This window comes from Stigmatopora argus, chromosome 1 (genome assembly GCF_051989625.1).
Source record: "Stigmatopora argus isolate UIUO_Sarg chromosome 1, RoL_Sarg_1.0, whole genome shotgun sequence".
Lineage (NCBI taxonomy): Eukaryota > Metazoa > Chordata > Actinopteri > Syngnathiformes > Syngnathidae > Stigmatopora > Stigmatopora argus.
Window position 1 is genome coordinate 29,376,218 of NC_135387.1, and position 16,626 is coordinate 29,392,843.

The 16,626-nt window shown below is 40.6% G+C and overlaps 1 protein-coding gene across 1 annotated transcript; it reads right to left on the minus strand.

Annotated features, from left to right (window-relative positions):
• Positions 1–1,661: 1,661 nt before the first annotated feature.
• Positions 1,662–16,008, minus strand: klhl17 (kelch-like family member 17). The gene is made up of 12 exons (XM_077615334.1): positions 15,568–16,008; positions 12,989–13,265; positions 11,786–11,907; positions 11,237–11,458; positions 9,743–9,859; positions 9,454–9,667; positions 9,234–9,378; positions 7,398–7,565; positions 7,240–7,328; positions 7,084–7,157; positions 5,593–5,774; positions 1,662–3,060 (listed from the first exon to the last, which is right to left on the minus strand). Exons 2-12 carry the CDS (start codon positions 13,200–13,202, stop codon positions 2,832–2,834), a joined length of 1,776 nt encoding a protein of 591 aa, XP_077471460.1. The 5' UTR covers positions 13,203–13,265; positions 15,568–16,008; the 3' UTR covers positions 1,662–2,831.
• Positions 16,009–16,626: the final 618 nt, after the last annotated feature.

The following is a 16,626-nucleotide window of genomic DNA, read 5'->3' on the forward strand; positions in this document are numbered from 1 at the left end:
CGACCAAAAGACCGGCGACCAATCGACCGCACACGCGTTTTAAGGTGGCGTCAGGCTCCGCTGTGATTGGCGTCGAATGCTTCACCGTCAGGATGCCCGTTTTTGAACAAAATCACATATACGATGTCTTTGGATCAATATTATAATCCCGATTATTAACCACGAGAATTTATCGTTATAGGGAACGCGGCTATTCTTATTGCCCTTTTCAGCAAACATTATGTAAGCAGCTTTGAAAAAAAAATTAGAAACGGCTATGAGCTAATGATTAACCACCCGTAGTAGTACGTGTGTGGGTGTGTGTGTGTGGGTGTGTAGGGAAAATAAACAAGTGTGTGACATCACAGTGCGTGTCCAACTGAGACGCTTAAAAATAGACATATTGTCTTAAAGACTAGATTTGGGACGTCTTTATTTCATATTTTTAAATTGCTCCACGGGCAATAGTGCAAAACTCAATATTTTGTCGTTAAAATAAATAAACATTCAGCACATAAAAGCACAACGTTAAAAAAAATAAAAGCTACAATCACATTCACATTGAACAACATAGAACCATTTTTCTATTTACATTTTTATCTACACGCATTATGACTTTATGACTTTTCATCTTTTCCGGTAATTTCATCGTTGATTTGACCTGATAAACAATAACAAAAACGAGGTAGAAAGCAATTCTTGAATAAAATAACATGATATTTTGCAATAATATGCTTCATATTTTGCAGTTTATGAACCATATTCAATACACACAAAAAAAATCTGAAGAAAATGTTATACAGTTATTAAATACCAATACTCAGTATTAGTGGGTAATAAATGGGTTGATTCAACCAAGTGGGAATGTAAAAAAAATGTAAAATGCATAACAGAAAATAAAGGGAAGGCAGAAATGACTATTATAGTAAACTGTTATATTTTAGGACGTTTTTGAAAGATCTCGCATATAAGCCGCACCCTTAAAATTGCCTTAAAATCGTTGAATTTGACATTTTCTCGCGTATAAGCCGCCCCCTGATTAACAATTTTCACGTTTATATTCATGGTTTTAATAGGGAATACAAATGTGTTATTTTGAAGGAAAAATATTAACAAAAATCATCGTACGTGGTATATCTGAAATTCTGTATGAATCAAAAGCACATTATTAGAGTCAATATCATTTGGAAGTTAGTAATTTATCCAACAATGGTTGTTTTCTTACTGCAAAACAGAAAATAACCAACAAATACTAACATGTTAATTTGCTGACATCTACTGGTGAAAAGGAGTATAGCAACGCTGTAAGTACCCTTGATTCAGTCATCATTTTTTTTGTTACAAATACGGCTTATATGCGAGAAAATACGGTAATCCATAACATGTTAAAATTGGCTTTAACTAACTAAACTTTGACTAATTAACTTTAAAAACGGAGTTACACCCCAACAACAACAATTAATTTAAATTAAATAATAATTCTGCTCATATCAAACAGGATTTCCACCTTCTCTTATATTATTGCAAATTTTACCCACGACAAAAAATCCATCCCCAATAATAATAAAAAAAATAAAACAAATTCTACATAACTGATCCAACTGCATTTCCAGTCTCGAACGTCATTTTTCCTATTGTCAGTAAACGCATCACCAATATATTAAACCACTCTTAAATAGTCATTTCACGTTTCCTTTTCTTTACATCTGACAATTCAACATATTAACAATTGTACATCTTGATAAATACTTTAAAATTCTATTTTTTTTTGTTTTTGTTTCTTTTGTAGACATTTTAAGATCATTTAAACGTGAGGACTTGCTGGTCTTAATGTCCATGCTGTCTCAAGAGTACATTTTGGCGTTTTGTTGCCACCTAGCGTGACATTAGCAGCACTACGTCATTTTAGCCTCCCTGTTTAGGAGTCAATAAATACCAGCCATGCGTTTGTTCCAAAATAATAACAACATACCTGTCAACTTATACGTTTTCCCCGTATTATATACATTTTTTGATCATTTCAAATTGTGTACAGCGTATAACAACTTTTGTATGAGATTTTTAAAGTATTTTTTTTGTAAAAACCGATCTCATTTCAGCCATTTTGGCTCTAATCTGAATCGTTTTGGTCACTGGTAGCAGACGAAAACGTTATTGTCGACTGCTAATATTGTCATAATTTAAGCATGATATGTCAATCATGTCCGTCTTTTCATTATATAAATATAGCGCGTCAGCAAGCAATGTCAAGCTGTCACCGTCAAACAGCGACATCTACAGAATCTTGAATTTAGTGCAACTGATTGGGCACCCCGTCCATTTTGGGGATTTTTTTTTAGACATTTAATTGCGCCCTATGTGATTAAATATATTTTTTATTGCTTAATAAGGGGAATTGCAATCATTAATAAGGGGAGAAATTGGCAGAAGTTGACAGGTATGTAATAATAATAATAATAACAATAATAATAAACCACCTTGTTTGATTTAGCGTCACTTGTGAGACAAATTTTAGTGTTGACAAATAAAGTTAAGTTAAGTTAAGCTTGCTTATCCACGCTAGGAATATTTATCGAATTCTTGAGAGCAGTGACCTTGGATGTGAAAAGGTCAGCAGGACAAAATGTCCAACGACCCAGTAAAAAAATTGACCTTAGGGTCAAATCTCGTTGCCTCGGTCAAATTGCTATTTGAATTCCGGCCAATCCGTAGCGGGAGGCTTTAACGACGGCGTCTCGGCGCCTCGTTATCGGCGTTGCTCAAACCGAGCGGTTGCGTCTCTTCCCGGAGCCGCCCAGGGGCGTGGCTTCGGCGGCGGCGGCGGCGGAGGCCGGCCCGGCCGTGACCCCGTGTCAAAGGCTCGTGGAGGAAACGGACAGCGTGGGCGAGGACGGCGGCGGGAAGTTGAGAAGCTCCAGCACGGCCACGCCCACGCTGCTGCGCCGCGTAAACATGCAGGAGGCCGCCACCCACTTGTTGCTACGCGGGCTGTACTTCTCGATGGAGTTGAGACTGGAGCTCCCGTCGTTGCCTCCCACCGCGTACAGCCAACCGTCCATGGCCACTAAATCGTGGGTGCTCCTGGAAAGAAAAATGAACCAAGTGGAAAAAACACCTAAAATGGGCTCGAATCCCACCAATCACGAGAGAGGGAATTGATTTCATGGTTTGCGCATGAATCGTACATTTTCTAAACCGCTTTATCCTCATGAGGGGTGCCGGAGCCCATCCCGGCTGACCTCGGGCGGAGTGGTTAGCATGTCGGCCTCACAGTTCTGAGTCCTGGGTTCGAATCCAGGTCGGTCGTCTTGTGTGGAGTTTACATGTCGATGTGTGGGTTTTCTCAGGGTACTCCGGTTTCCCCCCACGTTCCAAAAACGTGCATGCTAGGCTAGCTGGTTGAACACTCTAAATTGCCCTTGGCTATGATTGGTTGTCAGTCCTCCTGTGTGGAGTTTGCATATTCTCTCCGGGCCTGTGTGGGTTTTCTCTGGGTACTCCGGTTTCCCCCCATGCTAGGCTAGATGGTTGAACACTCTAAATTGCCCTTGGCTATGATTGGTTGTCGGTCCTCCTATGTGGAATTTGCATGTTCTCTCCGGGCCTGTGTGGGTTTTCTCTGGGTACTCTGGTTTCCTCCCACGTTCCAAAAACGTGCATGCTAGGCTAGCTGGTTGAACACTCTAAATTGCTCTTATCTATGATTGGTTGTCGGTCCTCCTGTGTGGAGTTTGCGTGTTCTCTCCGGGCCTGTGTGGGTTTTCTCTGGGTACTCCGGTTTCCCACCCCATGCTAGGCTAGCTGGTTGAACACTCTAAATTGCCCTTAGCTATGATTGGTTGTCGGTCCACCTGTGTGGAGTTTGCATGTTCTCATCGGGCCTGTGTGGGTTTTCTCTGGGTACTCCGGTTTTCTCCCACGTCTCCAAAAATATGCATGCTAAGCTAACTGGTTGAACACTAAATTACCCCTAGCTATGATTGGTTGTCCGTTGTCTTCTCATGCCCTGCGATTGGCTAGCAACCAAATTCAGGGTGTCTATAGTTTGCTATGATAGACTCCAGCACCCCCTGAAACCCTTGTGAGGATAAACGGTTCAGAAAATGAATGAAAAAAAATCGAGCTTTTTTTCAGCACTTAACGTTAACTGACCGTGACGATTTATTTGGCATTCGAAATAATTTTAGCATTTTGCGCGTTGTCAAAACATATACTATATATATACTTTTTGAAGATAGTGTGCTCGCTTCCTTTTCAACGACACGTGTGCATTCTCTAGCAGTGTCAAAATGTGGGTGGGAACGCGTGGCTAACGTTACTAAAAGACAGAGCAAAGATTGACAGTCCTGTTTTTAGGAATGGAAAATAGTTTGGGTTTTTTTTTCACGCCACGCTAACGTGTTTACCGGGTCAGGACACACCAACGCAAGGTGGCGTCTGTAAATTGAGCCTCCTGGAAACTGGATAATAAAAGCGCTCCACGACATGGTTTATTCATGACCCTGCACTTGTTCCACAACCTGACTCACGCAAGTGTGTGTGTGTGTCTACTGGGTTGCGTGTATCAATTGCCGTCTCCAAATCCAAAATGGCCGTACCTCAAAAAGCCCACTACACCGCTTTGCAGTTCTGGGGTCGAGTGTTCAATCCCGGGTGGGTCCTCAGTGTGTGGAGTTTGCATGGGTTTTCCACGGGTAGTCTGGTTTCCTCACACATCTCCAAAAACATCCATGCTGGGCTAATTTTACGCTAAATTGTCCTCAAGTATGAATACAGTAATCCCTCGAATATCGCGGTTTCACTACATTGTGTTTTTTTTCTGGGGGCAATTTTTTTTTTTTTTGATATTTTTTTTTTGTAAGTTCATAAAAATGTGAAAATTCACACTGAAATTCGCAAGCGGAAGTGGAAAATAGTTAAATAAATGAATAAAATTTTAAAGTTCATAAAAATGTGAAAAAAATGTTTTTTTAAGTTCATACAAATGTGAATTATTATTGTTTTTTTAAAGTTCATAAAAATGTGAATTATTATTGTTTTTTAAAGTTCATAAAAATGTGAATTATTATTATTTTTTAAAGTTCATAAAAATGTGAATTATTTTTATTTTTTAAAGTTCATATAATGTGAAAAAAATGTTTTTTAAAGGTCAGAAAGATGTGAATTATTAGTTTTTTTTAAGTTCATAAAAATGTGAATTTTTTTAAAGTTCATAAAATGTGGAAAAAAAAGTTTTTTTAAAGTTCATAAAAATGTGAATTATTATTATTATTTTAAAGTTCATAAAAATGTGAAACACATTTTTTTTCAATTTCATAAAAATGTGATTTTTTTTTTTTTTTAAGTTCATTTTATCTCCAAAAAAACATGCATGCTAGGCTAATACTACGCTAAATTGTCCATAGCTAAAAGTGATTTGTTGTTTGTCTCATTGTGCCCTGCAATTGGCTGACCACCGATTCAGGGTGTGTCCCCCACCTGGTGGCCATACTTAGCCGAGAGAACGCCCAGTTCGCACCCCACCGCGATCAAAAAATGAATATTTCAGTTTCACAAACTGCGACACACACCGTCATTATCATCAGCGTGGACAACCTGTGTTTGTAGACTCACCTCCGAATGTTCATGGCCGACACTCCCTCCCAAGTGTTGGTCTTGGGGTTGAACCTTTCCACCGAGTTGAGGCAGCTGGTGCCATCGTTGCCCCCCGCTACATACAGCATGCCGTCCAGCACGGCCACACCGGCACTGCTACGTCGACTTAGCATGTTGGCAATGGGTGTCCACATGTTGCCCTGTTTACAAATGAACAATTAACATTAGTCGAACATAGTCCACCCTCATCATGTACCGCATTTCCCGGATTATAAGACGCAGTTTTTTTAAATAAATACAGTGGTACCTCAACATACGAGTGCCCCGACATACGAGCAATTTGAGATACGAGTAAAATTTCGGGCAAATATTTATCTTGAGATACGAGACAAATTTTGATTTACGAGCATACAGTGGACGTGACAGACTGCTCATAAAAACATCATGGGCAATGTCTTTCTGGTTGAAACTCCCTCGTGTAATATCTCGACGAGCACCGGGCGGAGCCTTGCATTTTTTCAGTGTTTTTTTCCCCGTTAGTCAGTGCGAATGGCGGAGCTTGTTCGCTAATACGAGAGGAGTATATACTACTTGTAGTTGGCAAGTGGTCGTGCGTTATCCTATGGTGAGGACATTTGTGTGCATCATTTTGGGAATATTTTGAAGGGAAGACAAAAGCAAACAACCCTCGATAGGTTGCATCTGAAAGTCAGGGTGGAGGCGGGGCAAATAGAGCCAACATATGATTTATTTATTTTAAGACATTAATAAATCATTTCCTTATAATTTTCTCTCATTTTTGCATGTTTCCTCACATCTTTCACACAAAATTGGGACACTTGGACACATTTTAAAGGGTTTTTAGGGTTTTAAGGGTTGGTAAATGTGTGAGGACCGTGGAATGAATTAGAGCACATGCGTCAAAGTGGCGGCCCGGGGGCCAAATCTGGCCCGCCGCATCATTTTGCGTGGCCTGGGAAAGTAAATCATGAATGACTTTCTGTTTTAGGATCAAATTAAAATGAAGAGTCTAGATGTATATTAAATATCTTGATTTTCCCCCTTTTAAATCAATAATTGTCATTTTTTAATCCATTTTTTTCTGTTTTTAGTTCAAAAATCATTTTGTCAAATCTAAAAATATATTTTAAAAAAGCTAAAATAAACATTGTTTTAGATCTATAAAAAACTGAATATTCAGGGCTTTTAATCCAGTTCTTTTAATCCATTTATAAAAAAAAAAATCTAAATATTATATCTAAAATGGTCCGGCCCACGTGAAATCAAGTTGACATTAAAGCGGCCCGCAATGCAACCCGAGTCTGACACCCCTGAATTAGAGAATTTACATATAAAGTACACCTCTACTTACGAAATTTTCAAGTTACGAAAAGTCTTAGAACCAATTAATTTCGTAAGTAGAGGTACGACTTTTCCCCTTTCATTGTCCATTTTTTGTCTAGTGCAGAAAATACAGTAACAAAAATAAACCCCTCCCCCTCCACATACCTGAGGATCATACTTCTCGACTGTTGCAAGATGAGAGGAGCTATCGTAACCACCCACCGCATACAAGTTTCCATCTAAAGGAGAAGGAGAAAAAAAACAATGTACATAAATGCAGGTTTTTCCAATCTGGCATCCCAAAAATGATAGAAGCGCTACCTAAAGTTGCGACTCGAACGTATCTCCTGCGTGTACTCATTGCTGCAATTGAGGTCCATGAGCTGGTAAGAGGGTCAAAACGCTCCGCGCTGTAGAAAAGAACATCAGCTTTGAATTTGTCTCAAAAAAAAAACCCAAAAAGTCCCAAATGTGCGTACCTATTAAGACAGGAAGCACCGTCATAGCCCCCCGCAGCATACAACAAACCATGCAAGACTGCAACCCCCAAGCAGCTCCGGCGCGTTCCCATGGAAACCTCGGGTTGCCAGGAGTTGGTAATGGGGTCGTACGATTCGACGGTGGCCAGATCGGACGTTCCGTCGTACCTGAATGGCGAGGGACAAATGGACACCAGTTGTCTTTTCCGATTGTGAGATGGTGAAAACTTCCATTTTCAGGTTTTGCCCTTAAAAGTAAAAGTACTCTTCAAATATTGGTTTTAAACTGTGTATCTGTTAGCTAGCGGCAAAGGGCTAATAGTAAGGTAAGATAAGGTTTGTATGTCTTATGTTTATTCTCTTCTTTGGAAATACACTCAAATTCATCAGGGCCCATTAAAAACAAATACCGTATTTTCTCGCATATAAGCCGCATCTGAGTATAAGCCGCACCCTTAAAATTGCCTTGAAATGGTTGAATTTTACAGTTTCTCGCGTATAAGCCGCCCCCTGATTCACAATTTTAACCTCCATGTTCATGGTTTTAATAGGGAGTACAAATGTGTTACTTTGAAGGGAAAATCGTAAGAAAAATCATCCAAATTATGTGATGTTTCTGAGATATTATATGAATCAAAAATTCCGAAAGGGTGTTGCCTGCAAGTAGACAAATTCAAAAAGGAAGTCATGTGAGCAGTACAACCAGGAAGTGTGTCTGTAGCGGTCTAGTTTGTCATCCCAAGGTAAGATAGCGGCGTCCTGAGCGAGCAATGGCAGGCACAAGTAAGTGAATTTTTTCACGTTTTATGCAAGATGCGTTTCATTTTTTTCTTAAATTTCATTCATAGACGTCAAAATTAATTTTGTTTAGCGTTTTATCTGTTTATTTTTTTGTCTGTTTAGAAAAAAATGACCGTATCGGTCGCATTGTCTTGCGTCATGGCGTTTGGTCTTTGGCGCCATGGGGTCTCTCGTACATGTCAAGTCTAATTTGTGCGCATATAAACCGTACCCTTGATTCAGCCATCATTTTTTAGCAACAAATACGGCCTATATGCGAGAAAATACGGTAGGTTCAGTAAAATATTGTCTGTCTCTCTATACCAGGGGTGTCAGACTCGGGTTGGTTCACGGGCCCCGTTAACGTCAACTCGATTTCATGTGGGCCGGACCATTTTAGATATAATATTTAGATTTTTTTTTATAAATGAATTTAAGGAACTGTATTAAAATCCCTGAATATTCCGTTTTTGATAGATCTAAAACAATGTTTATTCAGCTTTTATATATATATATATATATATATATATATAGATTTTACAAAATGATTTTTGAACTAAAAACAGAGAAAATGGATTAAAAAATGACAATTATTGATTTAAAAGGGGGAAAATCAGGAAATTTAATATACATTGGACAATTTTAGATATAATATTTAGATTTTTTTAATACATGGATTAAAAGCCCTGAATATTCCGTTTTTATAGATCTAAAACAATGTTTATTTTAGCTTTTTTTAATATATATTTTTACATTTTACAAAATTATTTTTGAACTAAAAACACAGAAAAAATGGATTAAAAAATGACAATGATTGATTTAAAAGGGGGAAAATCAGGAAATTTAATATACATCTATACTCTTCATTTTAATTTGATCCTAAAACAGAAAGTCGGCACTCATGATTTACTTTCCCGGGCCACACAAAATGATGCGGCGGGCCAGCTTTGGCCCCCGGGCCGCCACTTTGACACATGTGCTCTATACCATGTGACCCGGGATAGGCTACAGCACAAAAAATACTATCAAAAATGCGAAGCAACCGCCGTCACTCACCCACCGACGGCATACAGCCTGTTCCCGATGGCGGCCACGCCCACCCTGGCCCGCCGAGTGGACATAGACGCCACCATGTGCCAGCGATCCGTCCTGGTGTCGTACGCTTCGCAGTCCCCGTGAATGGCGAACAGGCTCCCCCCGCCTGAAACAGAAAGGCACCCGATTCGTCAGGACAAGCCCCGCCCATTCAAAATCACCGGCCGAGCTGGTCACTGACCGACGGCGAAGAGCACGGGGCTGGCGCCCTCGCAACGGCGAGCTCGCGTCCTGCTGTTGCTGAGCACGCCCCTCTGCTCGGGCATCAGGTGGTACTTGAGGGCCTCGATCAGGAGGTCCTTGCACTCCGAGTGGTGTCGGACCAGCAACTCGGTGTCCACGTTGCTCATGAGGAAGTCGCGTTTCAGCAGCGGAAGCCGAACGCACTTCATCAACTGGCGGGGACGGAGGTCGGGTTTTAGACCAGGACCGTGGCGAACCGTTTGGGGTGGGAGGAAATGGAGTCCTACCCACGGGACGTTAGGACGGCGGCCGTCGATGTCGTGTTTCACCCAACTCAGCACGGCCCGGTACACTTCTTCTTCGGATGGTACGTTGAGGTTGTCGCTAGAAATCAGGTCCAGGACCTGCGAGGCGAGGACAGTCCCAAAAGGAAAAATGGAACATTCATTCATTTATTTTCTAAGCCACTTCATCCTCATTTGGGTCGCGGGGAGTCCTAACCCTGGATACCCTGAATTGGTGGCCAGCCAATCACAGGGCACGAGGAGACAAAAGACATCCAATCATATAAAGGGACAATTTAGAGCACGAGTCAAAGTGGCGGCCCGGGGGCCAAATCTGGCCCGCCGCATCATTTTGTGTGGCCCGGGAAAGTAAATCATGAGTGCCGACTTCCTGTTTTAGGATCAAATTAAAATGAAGAGTATAGATGTATATTAAATTTCCCGATTTTCCGATTTTCCCCCTTTTAAATCAATAATTGTAATTTTTTAATCCATTTTTTCTGTGTTTTTAGTTCAAAAATTATTTTGTAAAATCTAAAAAAATATATATAAAAAAAGCTAATATAAACATTGTTTTAGATCTATAAAAAAACGGAATATTCAGGGATTTTAATCCAGTTCTTTTAATCCATTTATATAAAAAAAAAATCTAAATATTATATCTAAAATGGTCCGGCCCAAGTTGACGTTAAAGCGGCCCGCAAACCAACCCGAGTCTGACACCCCTGATCTAGAGTGTCCAATCAGCCTAGCATGCATGGTTTTGGAATGTGGGAGGAAACCGGAGTACCCGGAGAAAACCCACGCAGGCCCTGGGAGAACACGCAAACTCCACACAGGAGTACCGACAACCAATCATAGCCAAGGGCAATTTACAGTGTTCAACCAGCTAGCCTAGCATACATGTTTTTGGAATGTGGGAGGAAACCGGAGTACCAAGAGAAAACCCACACATCGACATGTAAACTCCACAAGAGGACCGACCTGGATTCGAACCCAGGACCCCAGAACAGTGAGGCCGACACACACTCTGGTTTCTTCCCACATCCCAAAAAATGAACGCTAAGCTATCTAGCTATGTTTGAACACCCCAGATTGCCATTGGTTTTCCATCTCCTTGAGCCCTGTGATTGGCTGGCCACTGATTCTCTCCCCCATAGTTGGCTGGGATAAGCTCCAGCACCCCCCGCGACTCTTATATGGATCGACTGTATAGAAATTGACAGACAAACACAATACATTTACTTCCTCTCATTTTGCACGAACGTGGATGACAAAAGACTCATTCATTCAATCTCTGGACCGCTTATCCTCACAAGGACCGCGGAGGGTGCCGGAGGCTAACACGGCTAACGACAGGCAACAGGCGGGGGACGTCCTGAATCAGTGGCCCAGCCAATTGCAGGGCACAAGTAGCTAGACAACCAATCATAGCTAGGGGCAATTTAGAGTGTTAGACTAGCGTGAGTTTGAATGTGTTGCTAACTTAGCGCTCACCTGTTTTAGCGGCTGCAGCATGAACTCCTCCGTCTTGGACACCTCCACAAAGTGCTGCAGGACGTACTTGTGCGCCGACTTGAGGAGGTCGCTGCAGGAGTGCGTGTCGGCGAAGCCTCGGATGCCCAGGCAGTTGGAGGGGTCCAGCTGGCTGAGGAGGAACTTGCAGCAGGCATCTCGCACTCCGTTGAGTTGCAGCAGGCTAGCGGCAGGTAGCAACGTCTAATGTCGGGTAGAAATATACCTCGGGTTAGCATTCGCCGCCAGTCCGGACGCTTTTAAGGAATTTGGCTTTTATTCTCGGCAATGGCGGGGAATGTGTTCAAAACTATAAAAAATAAATAAATAAATTAGGAATTACATTGCGGGCCATAATCAGGGTCTAATTCAATTTAAATTCAGTTTAAATCTGTGTTTTGTTTTGATGAACATTTTTAACATTAACATTTTTAACATAACCCCGAATGGGATCTCCACGAAAATGGATGGCGGGTGTTTATAAAGTATTTTGAATGACGCAAAATAGTATAACTTGTTTGTGGGTTTTACCTGAACGTTACCCTCCCCGACCACAATTTCGGCCGTGTATGTATACTGAATGAGCTGCTCCAATGCCTGGGGGTCGATGTCATGGAGTGTCACGTGGGTCTGCCGACTCTCCGACATCTCATCTACAAAATAGGACACAAAATCAAGTATTGTATTTTCCGCACTATAATAGTATAATACTATAATGGTATAGTGCAGCTTCAATGAATGGCTGTGTTTTACAGAATGGGGCAATGGATTATAAGGCACAGTAGTGATAGTAGTGGTGGTGGTAATAGTAGTAGTAGTAGTAGTAGTAGTAGTAGTAGTAGTGGTAGTGGTAGTAGTAGTGGTGGTGGTAATAGTAGTAGTGGTAGTAGTAGTGGTGGTGGTAATAGTAGTAGTGGCAGTAGTGGTAGTAGTGGTAGTAGTAGTGGTGGTGGTGGTAGTAGTTGAGTAGTAGTAGTAGTAGTATCAGTAGTATTGGTGGTAGTAGTATTAGTATTGGTGGTAGTAGTATTAGTTGAGTAGTATTGGTAGTAGTAGCAGTAGTAGTATTGGCGGTAGTAGTAGTATTATTAGTAGTAGAGTAGTAGTATCAGTAGTATTGGTGGTAGTAGTAGTAGTGGTGGTGGTAGTAGTGGTGGTAGTGGTAGTAGTAGTGGTGGTAGTGGTGGTGGTAATAGTAGTAGTGGTGGTAGTAGTGGTGGCAGTGGTAGTAGTGGTGGTAGTAGTAGTGGTAGTAGTAGTAGTGGTGGCAGTGGTAGTAGTGGTAGTAGTTGAGTAGTAGAGTAGTAGTAGTAGTATCAGTAGTATTGGTGGTAGTAGTAGTGGTAGTAGTATTATTAGTAGTAGAGTAGTAGTATCAGTAGTATTGGTGGTAGTAGTAGCGGTAGTAGTATTATTAGTAGTAGAGTAGTAGTACAGTGGTAGTAGTGTTGGTAGTAGTAGAGTGGTAGCAGTATTGGTAGTAGTAGTAGCAGCAGTAGTAGTAGTAGTAGTAGAGTGGTAGTAGCAGTAGTAGTGGTAGTAGAGTGGTAGTAGCAGTAGTAATAGTAGTAGTGGTGGTAGTAGTAGTAGTAGTGGTAGTGGTCATAGTAGTAGTAGTAATGGTGGTAATGGTAGTAGTAGGAGTAGTGGAGTAATATTAGTTGTGGTAGTAGCAGTAGTAGTACCAGCAGTAGTAGTAGCAGCAGCAGTAGTATTAGTTTGCATTGAACTTACTGGTAAACATGGCGTGGAAGTAGGGGCTGCAAGAAGCCAGCACCACCTTGTGCGCCTTGATCTCCTTGTTGGAGACGTGGAGCACGATGTCGCAGAGCAAGCCGCGCTGGCGCATCCTGTTCATGGACACGAAGGAGTCGTGGTAGTGGCGCTTGGAGTTGTGCGAGACGCTGTGGCCGTCGCGGTTCAGCAGCTGCATGCCTCCTCCTTCCATGGTGCCGCCGCTGGCCGCCTCGTGCTGCCTTTGCCTCTGCCTCTGCCTCCGCGCTCTGGCCAACTAAAAGATGGAGTGGCCTCCGTCAAACGACAGCGCGTATATGCAACATCTTTGTCATCGCTCTTCCACCTCCACCTCATCAGCAGGTATATGACAGCTGTCCAAAGCAATTATGGCTAGTTTTGTTACCGCTGTATTTCTCGACGTGACAGCTACGAAAGGATGCCTGTCAGCACAACGTAGATTGCAAAAAAACGTCCAATCGTGGATCGCGGCCTGATTGGACACTTTGGGTCAACGGTGATTAAAAATCCAAGTCAAAAATATGATGTCTACGATGCAGTATAGAGTATTTTCAATATATATTTTGTATTATAAGTGGACAAGAAAAGGGTGGAGCTTAAACCTATTTGACAGAGAGAGACATAAAAAAAATCATATTTTCGAATGTTATCCCATATTCAAAATTTAAAATATATGAAAATATGGGCTTTTTTTTTAGTCATCTCGCCACTTCTAGAGTACAAAAAGTCTCTGAATTATTTTTGACAATATTCCCCTCCGTAGACTTTATAATGGGAGACGTAAATCTGTATTTGTCCGCCAGAGGGCGCACAAGAGTCCGTTTTAGAAGAATGGAATCAATTATTAGGTGAATCTGATGATGATGATGAATCAGACTTTGAACATTTTTCATTATTATGATGATGACTTTAAAATTGTAAATTCCATTTGAGAATTGTGTTCATAATGGTAGTAATTTAGAAGAAAAAACAAGTAAACTGTACAAGCCTAAATATACAGTATAAGTGTTAAAACAGGACATTTTATTATGAGATCAAACTGGAAAACTTTTGTATTTGAGTGAAAATTATATCTCTTCCAAATAGCACAATGTTGATCATCCAGTGGCGGGCCGTCAGGGCCTTCAAGGCCTTCTCTGCTGGCCTAAGAAATATCTGAATCATATATTATATTTTGTCCATCAATACTTATTATTCCAAATGGTCTGTTAGCTTCCCTTCCCCCTGGTTGCACTGCTTCCAGGTGTGTGTTTTCATATTGAAGCATTTTACCAATCACATTTCAGCCATTATTTGTTGCCAGGATCAGAAATCTGCCTCAAAGCCTTCACAATCAGTTCTGCGGGCTCTGCTGCATTAAACAAGACTGTTGCTTTTAACCAATCAGATTTCGAGTTGGCAACACCACAATGCTTTTTCGCAGGCATTGCCATTTTGCTGGCTGGGATACGTCATTGCTTTCACCAACTATGATTGGCTAGCTATAGAGAGTAGGCGGGCCAAAGCCAGAGTGAGGCAGCCAGAGATCGCAAACTCCACCCACAATGGCCGACAGAGGAAAACAAATGGATTTGGTTGCAGATTTGCTCACAAAGCTATCTTCCAGACCGACTTTTCCAGAAAAAAATGGACATCATTAAGAAAGGGCGGTCAACTCCAAAGCTAGCAAGCCTGTTACAGCCGGGAAAAGGGTGTGTGCGCCACTTTCAGTGCGCTAACTACGAGAGAGCTACCAAACTGTATTTGGAGCAAGCTGCACAGGCAAATATATTGTTGTGTTGATTTAAAGCCATTTTCAAGACTGACTATGTCAGAAAGACGACAGTACAGGCTCGACTTTCAGCATTAGCTTCGATGCCGATAGAAAAGAAGGAGGAAAGAAAGGAGGATGGATATTGTGTACAGTTAAAAAGGATTTTTGGTGAGTAAAATATGGCTATATTCCTAAATAATATTTCAATTGTATGAGGTTATTGTTGATGATTTTTTTATGTGTCGCAGCTGTAGCTGCTGTAGAGGTTTTATAGCCATAAAATAGTTTTTGAGGGTTGGATTGATTCCGATAGCAGAAGGCGCTACCCCAAAATGCACAGACCGCCACTGTGATCATCATTACGAATATCATCGATAATAACACTATAATAATTATGTTATTGTATCAGATCTCATCAATTCATGTTTTCTCACTTAGCTGTGAAAATGATACAAATGGGAAATATTACTTCCATAAGTGATTCCAAACAAGAACAAGCAAACAACATATCATATCAATCGTATTAAACTTTCTTGGATTTTTGCAATATCAAGCTTTGAGTTCATTTATTAAAAATAAGACGTAAAAATGCTCTGCTAATGAGGACAATCTTATTCCAAATCCATAATAATATTCCTACCCTGTTATTAACACCATTATAAGAGTCCATTATGGATCTCAATGCATGTGCATTACAATTTTCTCACTGTATTCATGCATAATTCTTTTTTTTAAATATCCTATACATATCTACATAAACCAACAGGAGCAGAAAACATGCAAAAAGGAAATTATCGCTATTTACCGGTAGCTTGGTTGCGGTTATATTTGCAACCTGTGTCTTTCCCGAAATGATGGAAGATGAGCCTGCAGCTGTCGCAGTTAGGATGCTTTGGGAAGCAGCTTCCGTGATGGGCTATCTATCCATAATCCACTCAAGCATTGGAAACATTCATAAAAAAAGATTGTTTCGTGTCTTGTAAACGATTGACGTCAATGTATTAAAAAAACAGTTATGGACGCTGACAATTGTCCTGTTAAGGTAGAACGAGAGCTGCTCTTCTTTTAAAAGCGGGACTACGGCTTAAAATGATGGCATTTGTGGAAGGTTCGGTTAATGGTGCACATTGTTTAAGAGTTTGTTGGAACGTATATACAAAAACATACATTTAACATTAAATTGAGGAATGTTAATCTATAATCTAGGTAGTATTGAGATGGAATATACGACCTTAAAATGAGTCCCGGAAATGGTTTTGATTGACGTTTCCTTGTTTGTTGTGTATGAGGGTAGAGCTAACTAGCGGCCATCTTGCGTCGGTAAATATCTATATGAGACAGTAAAAAGACGCATTTACAAACGAGTTGATTGATAGAAAGACGTGTTAACGTAGTTGTGATTTAGTTTGAATGTTTATGAAAAATAATCCGTGTGAAAGTGTCGTGGTTTATAGCAATTTTCAAGTTAAATGCTTCATTGATAATACATTTATGCTCGCTGAATGGCCAACGAGTAATGACGGCGGTCCTGGTCGGCTCACAATGCGTATTAGGCATCTAGCGTCATATGTGTAAGATATCTAGGCTTTCTCCGAGTCGTGCACACGGTTATCATCATTTTCTGTTATCGTTCTTTATTTTTACTCCACTTTGTTCCAATGAATTACTTCCAAAGCAAATAATAATAATTAAAAAAAACAATACATGTAGACAGCGACCTTCCCTATACGATTATATTTCCTTTTTTTGTTATCGTCCTCTCCAAATTTATTTTTTCTTTCTTGAATACATTATTGGATCTATATTTATAAACATTTGTTTTGTTAAAATAACTTTTAGAAACTTTGGAATGTGATCTTATTGC

Bases quoted from the DNA above. Each gene is read 5' to 3' on its own strand.
- klhl17 (XM_077615334.1), bottom strand. From the start codon at position 13,202: ATGGAAGGAGGAGGCATGCAGCTGCTGAACCGCGACGGCCACAGCGTC. The intron at 11,459-11,785 runs GTAAAACCCACA...ACCCGACATTAG, and splicing joins TCGGGGAGGGTAACGTTCAG to ACGTTGCTACCTGCCGCTAG. The intron at 9,860-11,236 runs GTGAGCGCTAAG...CTCGCCTCGCAG, and splicing joins TGCTGCAGCCGCTAAAACAG to GTCCTGGACCTGATTTCTAG.